This window comes from Cherax quadricarinatus, chromosome 50 (assembly GCF_038502225.1).
Source record: "Cherax quadricarinatus isolate ZL_2023a chromosome 50, ASM3850222v1, whole genome shotgun sequence".
Classification (NCBI taxonomy): Eukaryota; Metazoa; Arthropoda; class Malacostraca; order Decapoda; family Parastacidae; genus Cherax; species Cherax quadricarinatus.
Genome location: NC_091341.1, coordinates 24,778,381 through 24,793,314, shown reverse-complemented (window position 1 = coordinate 24,793,314; position 14,934 = coordinate 24,778,381). Strand labels below are relative to the sequence as shown.

Sequence of the window (14,934 nt, the reverse complement as noted above, 5' to 3'; positions counted from 1 at the left end):
GATTCAGCGACCGTCCGCCCATCACTGCGCACACCAAGCCAGTCTCCCACGCCATTCACACTCGGTGTGCCATTGTTTACCAACACGTGACCATCACCCCACGGGTACATACGTAATAATCCATTGTTTTTTGTGATTGCAACTGCTAAATAAGTCACCATGGGCCCAAGGAAAGCTAGTGCAAGCCCTTTGGTAAAGAAAGTGAGGAACGCGATCGAATTCAAGAAGGAAATAATTGAAAAATATGAGAGTGGAGTGCATGTTACGGAGTTGGTGGAAGACCACAGGGAAGAGCTAACCACTGAAGAGCTGCAAGAGCTTCATCTGCAACAGCAAGATACTACAGCTCAGGAAACTGCTGCAGAGGAGGAGGAAAAGAGATGGAGGAAGGTGCCTTCTTCAAAGATTAAGGACATTTGTGCAAAGTGGACTGAAGTGCAAACATTTATGGATGAACTTCACCCTAACAAAGCTCTTGCAGGCCATATTGGCAACATGTACAATGACAGTATTGTGTCCCACTTCAGACAAATCTTAAAGAAACGCCAGAAACAGAGCTCTCTGGACAGATATTTTGTGCGACAGGGGTCCAGTGGCTCTCAAGTTGTTCCCAGTGCCAGTGTCTTTAAAATACAAAGAAGGGAAGTAACCCCAGATAAGGACTTCATACCTGAAGTCCTAATGGAAGGAGATTCTCCTTTCAAACAATAGTGTACACCTTCCTCCTATCCCCTCCTCCCGTCTTCCACCGTGAAGTCTTCAGTAAAGGTAAGTGTAATGTTGTTATTATTTTTTTAAATGCATGTACTTCATTTCTGATTGTTTTCAGTATGTAAATCTTTATTTAATTTGAAAAAAAAAATTTATTTTAATATTTTTGGGTGTCTGGAACGGATTAATTTTATTTCCATTATTTCTTATGGGGAAAATGGTTTCGAGTTTCGTGAATTTCGACTTTCGGCAGGCTCTCTGGAACGGATTAATCACGAAACTCGGGGGTCCACTGTATATTCTTCTTTGTCTTTTCCTAGTATGGTGTACCTACGATAATTATTCACAATATAAGAGCAAAAGTACTCACAGCTGAAGACTCTTTAATGATATCCTGTTTGCGAGGAGACCTGGATGGGCTGGAACTTTCTTGTCTCTTTCCACTCTTGCTGGGACTGGAACCAATTTTAGGTTGAGGAACTTTAGAAGGGGATTTGCTGGTAGCATTTACTTTAAGTGGGGAAGATTTTGATGAAGACGGAGTGGAAGTCCTAGAGGAAGACCGAGATGTGGATGATTTGGCAGGAGAGCTCAGACCAGCATGTCTAGGTTGTGGAGATACAGAGCCAGTTAACCTGTGCTGGGGAGATGCTCCAAAAGGCTTATGAAGAGGAGACATGGAACTTGCATTTTTGCGGGGTGAGCCTGTAGGTGTTGGAGTTTTTGACGAGACTGAAGATGACACTCGACCCGTGGAGCCGTGTCTTGGAGATCCATATGGACTAGCTTTGGGAGTGGAAGTTGATGATGAAGTTGCTGGTTTCCTATTGCTATTACCTGGTCTTGTTGAATGTACTGAACTTGGTATATTGCTAGCTGAACTTTTAGAAGGTGAAGAGGAAGTCTTGGATGGTGATTTAGGTGGTGGTGTCTTTTTTGGGACCTGTTGAACAGTGGACTTTTTTATTTTACTAGGTGTGGGAATCTCACGTGGCTCACTAGATGATTTAGGAGAACGTTGTGGTCGAGTGCCAGGAGCTGGAGGACGTGCGCTAGATGGACGAGTACGACGTGTAGGGGTGTTGGCATCGCTGCTTGAACCTGAACGGGAACCTATGATGATATTTATACATCATTAGAGTTCTACCAAAGCAAGTATATTATTATCATGGGCATAAAACTTAAACTTCAGCAAGTGTAGTCATTGCTGTAATTATTTCAAAAACAGGGTAGCAGAGGTAGGATTGCAAAATAAATTTCATACAAATGCAACTGATGTGACATTTTTATTGTGGCAACGTTTTGCTCTCCAGGAGCTTTATCAAGGCTTGATAAAGCTCCTGGAGAGTGAAACATTGCCTCAATAAAATGTCACGTTATTTACACTTGTACCCTTTTACTTAACATACTGTCAGTAATTCTACCAATATTAATGCAAAATAAATTTCAATTACTATCTCCATAACTGTAAGAGCCAAACACTGCACAGCAATAACAGAATAATTTCGTATCTTGGTATCAGTTTGAGCCTGGTAATTATGTGTCTAAATATTAGATCAATTCAACAATTATGTATAAGAAAGAAAATCCAGGAAAGAAAAAGTCTGATAAACAGTAACTGACAAAATTTAAAACTGATTAATTTCAGAAAAGAAATTATATGAAACTATGAATGTCATACAACTGTCAATGTGGAAATCCAATAATGTATCGTGCAGATCAGTCTCTTTCAGCTTAACTGATTATGGTAAAGATATACAAAGCTTTCAAGCACTGAAACACAAGGTAAAAGTGTGAAAGTAACTAATTAGGCCAGGCACCAAAGAGATAACATATGCCAGGGAAAAATAAGAGAAATATCCCCCCCCCCCACCTACTCATCTGGTCTCTATCCTCACCCTAAATTTCAAGAGTATTATTACACTGTATGTTCAAAAACTTTACTTTAATAGTATTTCACAAACACTTTCTGTAATTTTGACCTGGTCACTTTAATGTTACAACAATATTAAAGAAAGAAACTAATGTTTTATTAATGTTATGAGTAAAGGTGCTTGTTATACAAGGAGGCTAATGGAAGGTGTAGGGGAATATATAATGGAGTCACAGAGGAAAAGGCCGATGGAAGGCACATGACTAAAAAGTTATTCGAATACTTACCACTTGATAGCACTTGTTTACCAGAGCCTCGATAGGATCGTTGTGACAGTGTACCAGGTACTCTTTCCTTCTGCTTCCGTTGAGTCTCGTGGAGAGCCAAGATTTCCTGCTGCAATGTCTGAATCTCTGTCCGCAAACTGTCCAACTCAGAGCTGTTCAAAAATATTCTCATATAGGAGATAATTATTTCAATAATTAAGATACAACACAGGTCATACAAAGATGTACAGTACTCTCAACAATAATGAAGCAAAGACAGGTGAAGAGCAAGGTTTTAGTTTTGGTATTTTACTCAAATTTCAAACTACAGTACACAGAATGAGACATCGCCATACTATAAGCCTTTATTGTTTTCTGCACCTGCATCATTTCTTCTATTTAAGAGGAGTCATATAATGATACAGCAAACCTTGCTAGGTAAGGAGAATTCTACAAGAGCAGTCATGAACCATGACTGCCCAGTGCTTATAATACACAAAAAGTGCTTGACAATTCACTTTTAAGTGATCTCAGCATCATATTAAAACTGTCTTGTGTAATCTCAACTGCAAGTGCTATCCTCATTATTTTAATTATTGTAAACATCCAAAGGCAGACACAAGGGAAGTTACAAAAGATTGCTGACATATTATATTTATTAACTTTATTGTTGACTTAACAACAGTGGGCAATTCCTAAGTGGGATTCTCTGGCACTGTTCCTCTAACAAACTCCTTAAACATAAATGTTACAATCATATCAAAATCACTCGCTCAAGTGTTTTTATTGTGAAAAATACATAGGAACAGTAAACCCTCCATATAAGAGATATCCATATACAATAACAGACTTCAGAAATACAAAACAAAATCAGCTGGGTCAATCAATTTGGAAACAACAGATTAAGTCCATTAGTTACACAACTGTCCATTTTTATAAACACAGCCAAACAATCTCTTCTCTGTTAATTACAACTGCCAATATTGACCCCCCCCCCCTTCCCAGTTCACTATATGGAGGGTTTACTATACTTCCAACACATTTACACACAAGTTCACTTAAAGTGTACTTTACCTTGATTACATATAATATGGTTGTGTTAAAAGTTTAATTATTTGGTACTATAGTTACATTTAACTATGATAGTGGAATAGCAGCTAGTGTTAGAAAGCAGGCATATTACATAAGCTAAAGCAAGAGTACTTAATGAGGGGAAAATCTGCAAGCTACCAGCTGGGAAATACTTGGAGTAAAGTTCAAAATATCCAAATAACAGAAAGGTTTATAGAACATCCTGAATCAAGATGCACTTCCTTCAAGTAGATAAGAAGGTAGTGAGAAATATGAGAGTCATATTGATAATGCATTCAGATAAATATCCAGGCTGAGTGGGAGGGACACCCAGATATGAGGGACACCCTAGGTTACAATTTGTATAAAAATTCACTATAAGGGAATAAAAGAAATGTCACTCTTAATTTCCAGTTGAATTGTGTGGTATTATTATGCATCAGTCTAAGCAATTAATGATAAGCAAGAACAGTCAACTGCATACAAAGTATTGCCCCAGGAATCCACTTGCTTTTAATCTGCCACTGAATGTGTAGGAAAAATATAACTAAATGTTATTTTTGTTAAGTGGATGAGAGTAACAACAAATCATATGTGAAATGGAAGCAGAGATTGTAAGGGGTTCAGGTTTGAGACAGGTAAATCAAACTTGTGAAATGTACAAGAGCTAAGATGTTAAGATTCAGGATGCATTCTGTACTATGGAGCAGAAAAACATACAGATTGTACATACTACATGTATTTCTTAAAACATTCTTTCAGTTATAGTACAGGCAGGCCCCACTTTACGATGATTCGCTTTACAGCATTTCGCTAATACAGTGGTTTTCAGTTAGTATACCCATTCTTCATTTATTCAGATTTCCTGCAGTAAATGTATTCACCACTCACTATCAGCTAAGGAAGAAAATATTTTTAAGGTAAGTAATATGTGTACTGTACATGCATTTTGTTTTAGGTCTAGATGTACTGTTCACTTAATATATGATAGTGTTAACATGTTATCAGGCTTTTATATGCATTTGAAAGTGATAAAAGACTAAGATTCACTTTACAGCAATTTTAGCTTAACAGCAGTAGCTCGGAACTTAACCTGCTGTATAAATGGGGCCCACCTGTATTTAAATTTTTAATCCATAACAAAAATAAAACTATTTTATTGCATATTTCAATGTGTCAGTATAGTTGGAGGCATTTTCTGACATACTTTGTTTTTGGCTAAAATACGTAAATTATCACAGTTTTAATCAAAACTGCTGCTACAAAATCATTTTATGATAATATTACTGCGTATCAATATTTTTCTATGTTACAAATTGATTGAATCATGATTTATTTAACCACATGGTGACTAACCTTGCATATTTGATCATAATACTCTTGTTGTAATTCACTCCCTTGTTCTTCCCTATTCTTCCATATATAATTGAAAACTTTGAAAAATTATAATCTTTTCTAACTCTGTTTCAAATATAGGGTTTGTTAAGATCATTCACTCTGCTGGGGAAAATCTTAATCATTTTTTTTTTTAAATAACTCATTCATTAGAGTATTACTAAGCCCTCATAGTGAAACCTGCCATTGAGAGGACAATACCAGTATTCCTTTAAACATAGTTGCAATGATTTAATAAAGCCTTTTGGAAAAAATGCAAAACAAAATAAAAATTACAAAAAATAGAATATACTGTAATTTTTATTTATAACGTTTAAGATACTTATACTATATAAAAAATGCTAACTATTAACAAAAATGAGATATGGTTGCTATATATTTCAGGCTTAGTTCCAAGACCCTCATAGCTACATCAGGTGGTGAGTAAGATCAATTATGACAAGACAATTTTCATAAAAGTCATAAAGTTGGTTCTATTTTTTAACTAAAGCTGCCACCTAGGTGCAGAGCACTGAAGAGGCCCTGTTTCTTGAAATATCAGTTTAATCTTATTTACACTAACACTTGGTGGAAAAAAAAAAAGGATTCAGGAAAATTATATAAAGTACAGTATGTACATTTTCAAAAAAATTCTACAGTTGGACTTTAATTCAAGTTTTGCATGCAGTATCAAAAGAAAATAGGTGCCATATCCTATACAATGGTCATTTACATTTTAATATGACACACTGTTTCATAAGCTGATATCACTTTCCTGTACAGATTTTTTTTTTTTTTTAGGATTCTTGCTATCTCCTACTCAAGTAGGATGACCCAACAAAGAAGAAAATGCTTTAATTGTCACTCATTCAATCACTGCCTTGCCAGAAGGGTACCAACATCATGATTCAGATGACCTCCAAACCGTAACTTCCCTACCCCCTTCTTTAAAGTGAAGGAACTGTACTTCCAATCTCCATGACTTGAGTCCATCTAACTGGTTTCCTTGAATCCCTTCATAAATGTTACCTTGTTCACATTCCAACAGTATGTCAAATCATAAAATCCACTTGCTTTCTCATTCCCATTTAATAAGCTCACAAGCCTGCTGGATGTCCAAGTCCCTAATACTCAAAACCTCGTATCCCTTACCTCCAACCTTTCTTAGAATAAACCCTACCCCTCTTTCCCTCTTCTCCAGATTTATATGCCTTCCTAGTCACCCTATTTTTCTCCATCCTCTCTAAATGGCTTCACACTTTTGCCTTATCTTCAAACGCTGAATTCTCTATAATATTCACACCACACATTGCCCTACAACAAAACTCTTTACACCTCTAATCACCTACTCACTGCAGCATTCAAAACCCATTCCTCACACCCGTACAACAGTGTTGGTACCACTATACTCTCATACATTTCCCTTCCTGCACTCACCCCACTATACCCACAAACTTCTGCACACACTAACATTGCATTCTAAAATCTGCCCCATACCTCCTCAACCCCCCCCTTGTTACCTGTGCTCTCTCTAGCCCACCTTTCTCCCAATAGTTGCTTATTATTTATCCTAGCTCCCCCTTTAATTTATAAACTTTCATTATCAAAATAACTTGTTCCTTAATTAAGTATGATAATTACCTATGATTATGATAGTTTCAAACATTTTTCCTACTCCCATAGTCTGACTTTGGGCCAGGCTTGGCTATTGGTAACTTTGTAAAGCCCTTCTATAGGAGGACAGTACCAATATTTATGTTAATATGGCTGCAATAGTGTTAATATTGATTTTCATAAGAAAGGTGGCCCCAAGTTATACATCCTAAGGTGTGGGAAGTTATTACAGTCATTTACATAAAATTTCTATACAAGTGAAAGAGAAGCATAAACTTAGCAGACAACAAGCCACATCTTGGGGATGAATATTAATTAAAAATATGATCTAATACTGGAAGGTCTAGAGATTATAATTATGATCCTAGTTATGTAAAACATGTCAACATATACACACTGTTTTCTATTTTTTGAGATTAAGTATGCTCTATCAGACTTCACTCTTACTGGTATTCCATTCAAGACTTTTGGGTGACAGTTTTGTCTTTTCAATTCACCTCTGACAAAATGTCCAAGCAAGCAATTTACAACAATAACAACAAAAAAAAAAATTATTCAGTGAATGCTAAAGCCCAATATCCTCTCACTCATTCTTCTGTTCCCTAAATTATACCTTTCAAGAAGGAATAAAAAGGCAAAATACAGTGACTGGAACAATACACAAATAACCTGTACACAGCTGGATGAAACTTAGGTCCAAGTTGGTCCGAAACATCCTAAGTTTCTTTCTCCTATGTACGGGTTATTTGTGCATTATACCTTTCATGTCACCACACTAATCTTCACTCCTTATTCCCTGCCTAACATTTACAACACTTACTGATCTTAAATCTGACTTTCACTATCTCCAGCTTCTTCCTTGTTGCAACATTCAAAGACCATACATAACATATGTACAAAATTGTTGGCACAACTATGCAGATAATCTGATACATTCCCTTTTTTGCCTTCACAGACACTTTTTCTCTAGTCTCAACACTCTTGCTATCTTCTTTCTCATATTATTTTTTTCCTGTTATTCAGCTTATCTTTCTTAGACTCATCTACCAACACATCCACTGCCAAATATTAAAATATTCACTTCTTTCATGCTCCTTCTCTTCAATATCACATTTGTTATTGACTCACGAAATCGTAATGACACGATTGCAAACAAACCATACCACGGGCGGGGATAGAACTCGTGATCAGAGAGTCTCAAAACTCCAGACCGTCGCGTTAGCCATTGTGGCTAGCTGGTCCAGTGGCTAACCCAACAGTCTGGAGTTTTGAGACTCTCTGATTGCGGGTTCTATCCCTGCCCGTGGTATGGATCACATTCATTTATTTTACTGTTCAGACTCCCTTACTCTTCTTGCCTTGCTTTTGTCCATGTTCACTTCACCAGCCTACTGCACACGTACTTTACAATACAATAGCCATGCATCTCGCATTACATATCAATGTAAGAAAAAATTAAGGCTTTCACTAACATGGCACCAACACTGCAGACATGCTGAGGTTAATAATTCTATCATCCAGTTCTTGCTTAGCTAAACTCTGTCTAGTCTATAGATGACATTTATTATAATAGATTACTTTTTAAAAAAATAATGCATAGTTATAGAAATGCAAGTGCAAATATGGATAACCAAGCAGATAATGTTTCCCAATTTAAAATTTTTGCAAATATGTCTATTAAAAAACTTCATGGAGGAGAAAAAGACTATGCATAAATTATTTATTTATCCATTTTAATATCTAAAGGAAAATGATAATATTAATCAAATTTTGCCAATTACTAAAGCTAGATTAACACTTTACAATTACTAAAGCTAGATTAACACTTTACAATTACTAAAGCTAGATTAATACTTTATAAAACAAAAACTCATTTCACATTTTCTTGTTCTTATTCTACAATAATTATAATGAACTCCTACATTATTTTTAAATCACTGTATAAACTACATAATCAAAATTTAAATCAGTACAGAACTGTATACAGAAAAACATTTAGAAATATATATATTCTGGATGAATGAGGTATTTGAGTGCATAAAAGCAAAAGCTGAATAAATACATAGAATAAAAATAAGATGCACGACCTGACAAGACTCAGATGATCACGGTAGAGGGAAGATGCGAATGATGTCTGCTGAGCTGTGGCTTCCCTACAATCACAACACAGATCCACCATAACAAGAGTAATGTAATAAACTCATATATCATGCCTTAAAATTATGAACTACCATATTCACTGAGCAAAACTCAAGACATTAGAATTACGAATGCATTTATAAAAATGGTATTTGAACAAACAATCTACGGCACTTCTGAATCATTCTCACTGAACATTAACTACCACACACACAATTATGAATTATATGCCTCCACCTGTGTATAACACTATCAGAGCACAAGTAGCAATATGTAACCACTATAATTTTTCTTTTATTATATTTTTTTACCTGAACAAAGAAAGTATGCATGGGCATATTAGAACAGAATGAGTGGAAACAATTGGTTCTTGCCATCTGATGTACTGTTGGAGTAAGTGCAAGGTAACATTTATGAAGGGATTCAGGGAAACAGTTAACCAGACTTGGGGGTGGGAAGTACAGTGCCTCCACTCTAAAACATGGGTGGAAATTTTGTGGATTACAGAGTCAATTGAATTGTGATGTTTCCACACTTCTGGCAAGACAGCTATTGAATATATGGTGATGAATGTATTTCTTTAGGTTCCCCGGCCTTGGTGGCAAACAGCTGGTACAATAAAAAAAATTAATAATGGTACATATAAACTGAAAACTAACTACTATACACAGTTTAACGAGATATATAAGGCATATTAACTAGGCACGTTGTTGTTTGACAGTTGGATTAATACGTCCCAACCCTTCAACCCAACAAAGGCACTAGTGCTTCCTAAACAACTCAGCTGTCATAACTCTTCAACCCAATATCTGCCCTAGGACTGTTGCACCTTTCAATACAAAAATAACACTAACACATCACCATAATATCTTGAATGTTTATTTTACTACCTGAACCTGCAGTACAGTCAAACATCTAAAATATGGTGAATGCCTCAAATCCTCCTAACAGTGCTCAGTGAACTGTAACCCTTTGGGGGTCGACAGGTCCTCTCAGAGACTTGTTCTCAGGGTCGCCAAAATTTCCAAAAAAAAAAAAAAAAATTTTTTTATGAAAAGATAGAGAATCTTTTCCTGATCATAATGACACCAAAAGTATGAAATTTGAAGGAAAACTTACGGAATTATGCTCTCGCGAAGTTAGCGGTCTTGACGATGTTTACGCATCAGCGGTTTTGCCCACTTTGAGCCCTATTTTCGGCCAATTCCAGTGTACTAGTCGACAAAAATCATAACTATTTAGCTAGAACTCCATTTTTCTATCAAACGAGTACAAGAAACCACCCATTTACCAATTTCAACTATCCAATAAAGTGGTTAGAATTTAGCAATATTGCCAATTTCACACAAATTTGAAATGATGCCAATTTCTGAACAAGGTCCAGAATAAACAAGAGAAACATTCCTGGCACTATAATAACAAGTTCTCTGTTCATTAGTCACATCCCCAGACCCCTCTTATATTTCTTTGGCTTTCCACTTTGAATTTTTATTCTTACAAAAAAAATAAGATTTACTGTTATGCAGACTACTGCATTAGTGTAGAAATGGTATAAATAATATCAGCGCACTTGTGAAAGAATATAAGACTCACCAGTTGATGTGTATTGGATGCTTGGCATGATTTGTTTACTTTTGAACTTTGGTAAAAATCGAACATTTCTGCTACTTTGATATCAATTTCAAGGTACTTTTCATGGTAAAACCAGTCAAAATCATCTCAATTTCTGTAATATGTCTTCCATTCTATAAAAAGAGACCAAGAAAACTAGAATACAACAATAAATACCATATGAAAATAAAGTCGCTGTTTTAATCCAAAAACACGGTCAAAGTTTTTTTTTCCTCATTACACAATGTGTGCTGCAGGATTTTTTTTATACTGCGCACACTGACCACATAGACCCATTCTTACATATGTAGGCCTACCAGCTTTCTCTCACTAGATTTGAGGGCGCAAGAATTTAGGTGTACTAGTATGTCAATAACCCTGGGTCGTAAGATGTACTAGTACATCCGAAACCCCCAAAGGATTAAAGATACTGTGACAACAGATCTTTTATAATGCAGTAATGTATGGTAGCTGCATGAGAAACTAGTACTGCCTCACTAGCACAGTATCCACAGTAGCCTTTCGCTAGTTTTAGAAACTAGGTGTTAAGTACTTCATATGAAACATCAACCTGTCAAACATTCATCCTTCCTAATATGCTACCTTCACATTAATTTTTTTTTTTTTTGCTTTTATAATTTTAGCGAGGTAACCAATGCTGTTTCCACATTCTGGTTTCTCAGAGCAAACAAACAGTGCTTAACTGTTCACTTACATGTTAGCCAAATAAGCACTATAAAGGGCTTCAACCAAGGTCCTCCTCAACTGAAGTGGACCTCAGCTGGAGGATAACATACAGACTACCCTTCTTCATCATTTTTGTTTTGTGTGGGCTTTCCTCTGTCACTGATCACAAGTGGGACATCTCAGTACTAATTATGGCTACTGGCTTCATACTAAGTGCCTTCTGGGCTTGTGTGATGAATAGTTTTGTGTTCGTGGTCCCCTTGCATCGTGTGGTCCGTGGTTCGTAGGACATTTTTGGCTATTGATGAATTGATATTGGTAGAAGTAGCTGACACCAGAAAAAACTGCAGAGATCATTGGATTACATAAAGTAGGCCATCAAATGAAGAATATAATTGAGGCCAGCAATGTGTGCATGTCTAGTGAGGAATTGGTTGCTTTGGTTGCCTGAGGACAGTGCTAATGACAAGCCCATACCAAAAACACATCCAGGGAAGCCTAGAAAAACTTCTCCATTAAAATTAACTGTAATAACAAACCTAGACTTGGTCTGTTACCATTTTCCCGACTCTTTCATGCAGTGTGGTATAAGGTTTTTATGCAATAAAAGTGCTCCTTGCCACACCATGAAATTTGCTGTCTAGTGGCTTTGTGACTGAGGTACCCTTCTTCCATGACTGACCAGGAAACTCCCCAGACCTGAATACCCTTTGAGAACCTCTGGGCTGAAATAGAGAGATCTACTAAGAGAAGGATATCAGCCCACTCCCATGGCTTTAGGATGCCATCTGTGAGTCATGGGAAAATTTACCCCAAGAAACCCTGAAGAATGAGTGTTAATCACTTCCTAGACCTCTGAAGGATCTCCTAAAGTGCATGGGGACAGCCTATATCATGGTCATGATTTTAGAGGGGGAGCCAGCATATTTTAATGACAAGTACTGTAGTTCTCAAGCCTGAACCTACATAATAAATGCTACTGGCAATAATTATTTAATAAATATGATTGGTCAGTTTGTTTAAAGATGATGATGATTTGAAAACTTACTCTTTTTTTTGAGCTGTCTCCATGTAGAACATGCGGTCATCCTTAAGTGTGTTGATTAACTCCCGCAAACTGGAACGTTCTCTATCCCATTCCACCTCTCGTCCTTGCATCTCAGCCAAATGAGCCTGATAATACAACACAGGTTTATAAATGCTTATTTCTTTAAGACAGTAAACTTTTGACAACTCAAATGGGAAACTTTACACTCACAGACAACTGCCAGGACAATACTGAGTGCAGTAGTGATAGTGCGCAGTGGTATCAAATTGATAATGTAATCTGTGGGTTCAAAGACTATACATGTATTAATTCAAGGATTATGTGGAGTAAAATAAAGATTGGATGTGAAAAGTGGGTTATAATAAGCATGTATGCACCTGGAGAAGAGAGAAGTGTAGAGGAGAGAGAGAGATTTTGGGAAATGTTGAGTGAATGCGTGGGGAGTTTTGAATCAAGTGTGAGAGTAATGGTGGTTGGGGATTTCAATGCTAAAGTGGGTAAAAATGTTATGGAGAGAGTAGTAGGTAAATTTGGGGTGCCAGGGGTAAATGTAAATGGGGAGCCTTTAATTGAGCTATGTGTAGAAAGAGATTTGGTAATAAGTAATACATATTTTATGAAAAAGAGGATAAATAAATATACAAGGTATGATGTAGCACGTAATGAAAGTAGTTTATTAGATTACGTATTGGTGGATAAAAGGTTGATGGGAAGGCTCCAGGATGTACATGTTTATAGAGGGGAAACTGATATATCGGATCATTATTTAGTTGTAGCTACAGTTAGAGTAAGAGGTAGATGGGAAAAGAGGAAGGTGGCAACAACAAGTAAAAGGGAGGTGAAAGTGTATAAACTAAGGGAGGAGGAAGTTCGGGTGAGATATAAGCGACTATTGGCAGAAAGGTGGGCTAGTGCAAAGATGAGTAGTGGGGGGTTGAAGACGGTTGGAATAGTTTTAAAAATGCAGTATTAGAATGTGGGGCAGAAGTTTGTGGTTATAGGAGGGTGGGGGCAGGAAGAAAGAGGAGTAATTGGTGGAATGATGAAGTAAAGGGTGTGATAAAAGAGAAAAAGGTAGCTTATGAGAGGTTTTTACAAAGCAGAAGTGTTATAAGAAGAGCAGAGTATATGGAGAGTAAAAGAAAGGTAAAGAGAGTGGTGAGAGAGTGCAAAAGGAGAGCAGATGATAGAGTGGGAGAGGCACTGTCAAGAAATTTTAATGAAAATAAGAAAAAAATTTGGAGTTAAACAAATTAAGAAAGCCTAGGGAAAGTATGGTTTTGTCAGTTAAAAACAGAGTAGGGGAGTTAGTAGATGGGGAGATGGAGGTATTAGGTAGATGGCAAGAATATTTTGAGGAACTTTTAAATGTTAAGGAAGAGAGGCAGTAATTTCATGCACTGGTCAGGGAGGTATACCATCTTTTAGGAGTGAAGAAGAGCAGAATGTAAGTGTGGGGGAGGTACGGGAGGCATTACGTAGAATGAAAGGGGGTAAAGCAGCTGGAACTGATGGGATCATGACAGAAATGTTAAAAGCAGGGGGGGATATAGTGTTGGAGTGGTTGGTACTTTTGTTTAATAAATGTATGAAAGAGGGGAAGGTACCTAGGGATTGGTGGAGAGCATGTATAGTCCCTTTATATAAAGGGAAAGGGGACAGAAGAGACTGTAAAAATTATAAAGGAATAAGTTTACTGAGTATACCAGGAAAAGTGTACGGTAGGGTTATAATTGAAAGAATTAGAGGTAAGACAGAATGTAGGATTGCGGATGAGCAAGGAGGTTTCAGAGTGGGTAGGGGATGTGTAGATCAAGTGTTTACATTGAAGCATATATGTGAACAGTATTTAGATAAAGGTAGGGAAGTTTTTATTGCATTTATGGATTTAGAAAAGGCATATGATACAGTGGATCGTGATCGTCAATATGGCTTCAGGAAAGGTTACTCTGCTGCTGATCTGTTGTTAAACCTCTCCACTAAGTGGCACCAGTCACTGGATGAATCCAAAGTCAACTGTGTGGTAGCACTGGACATTGCTGGCGCTTTCGACCGGGTGTGGCACCAGGGCCTCTTAGCAAAACTTTAAGCACTGGGAATTGCAGGCTCTACGCTATGTCTCCTCAGTGATTACCTTCATGGTAGATCTCTAAGTGTAGTCCTCAATGGAACGGAATCAGCAAGGCATCCTATTGGGGCAAGCGTTCCACAAGGAAGTGTGCTGGGTCCACTGTTATGGAATGTCTACTTCAACGACCTTCTTCATCTCATCCCAGAATCACATGCATATGCAGACGACTGTACACTGACATTCACTTATCCAAGAGAAGAAATGCCAGCTGCTCTAAGCTACATCAATCACCAGCTGAGAGCTATATCAGCTTGGAGAAATAGATGGCAAGTAACATTTGCACCTGAGAAAACGCAAATGATGATCGTCTCTAGGCACCATGATGGTAATGCTGGTGCAGTAGTAAGGATGAATGGGACGATGTTGGCACCTGGAGAAGAAGTTGATATCCTTGGGGTGAAATTTGACT

The 14,934-nt window shown here is 37.1% G+C and overlaps 1 protein-coding gene across 16 annotated transcripts in view; it reads right to left on the bottom strand.

Annotated features, from left to right (window-relative positions):
* Nucleotides 1-14,934, bottom strand: part of LOC128695395 (IQ domain-containing protein E-like) — a 75,303-nt gene that overhangs the window by 22,196 nt on the left and 38,173 nt on the right. For 14 of the 16 annotated variants that reach the window (XR_011393359.1, XR_011393360.1, XR_011393361.1 and 11 more), the window contains 4 exons: nt 12,395-12,519; nt 8,997-9,062; nt 2,872-3,023; nt 1,082-1,824 (listed from right to left, as the gene is read on the bottom strand). Coding sequence is in view for 8 of the 16 variants with exons in the window: in XM_070095549.1 (XP_069951650.1) it covers nt 1,082-1,824; nt 2,872-3,023; nt 8,997-9,062; nt 12,395-12,519 (1,086 nt within the window). In the remaining 8 variants the exon portion in view is untranslated. The remainder of the gene's footprint in view (nt 1-1,081; nt 1,825-2,871; nt 3,024-8,996; nt 9,063-12,394; nt 12,520-14,934) is intronic. The other 2 variants (XM_070095553.1, XM_053785961.2) reach the window with 1 other exon arrangement.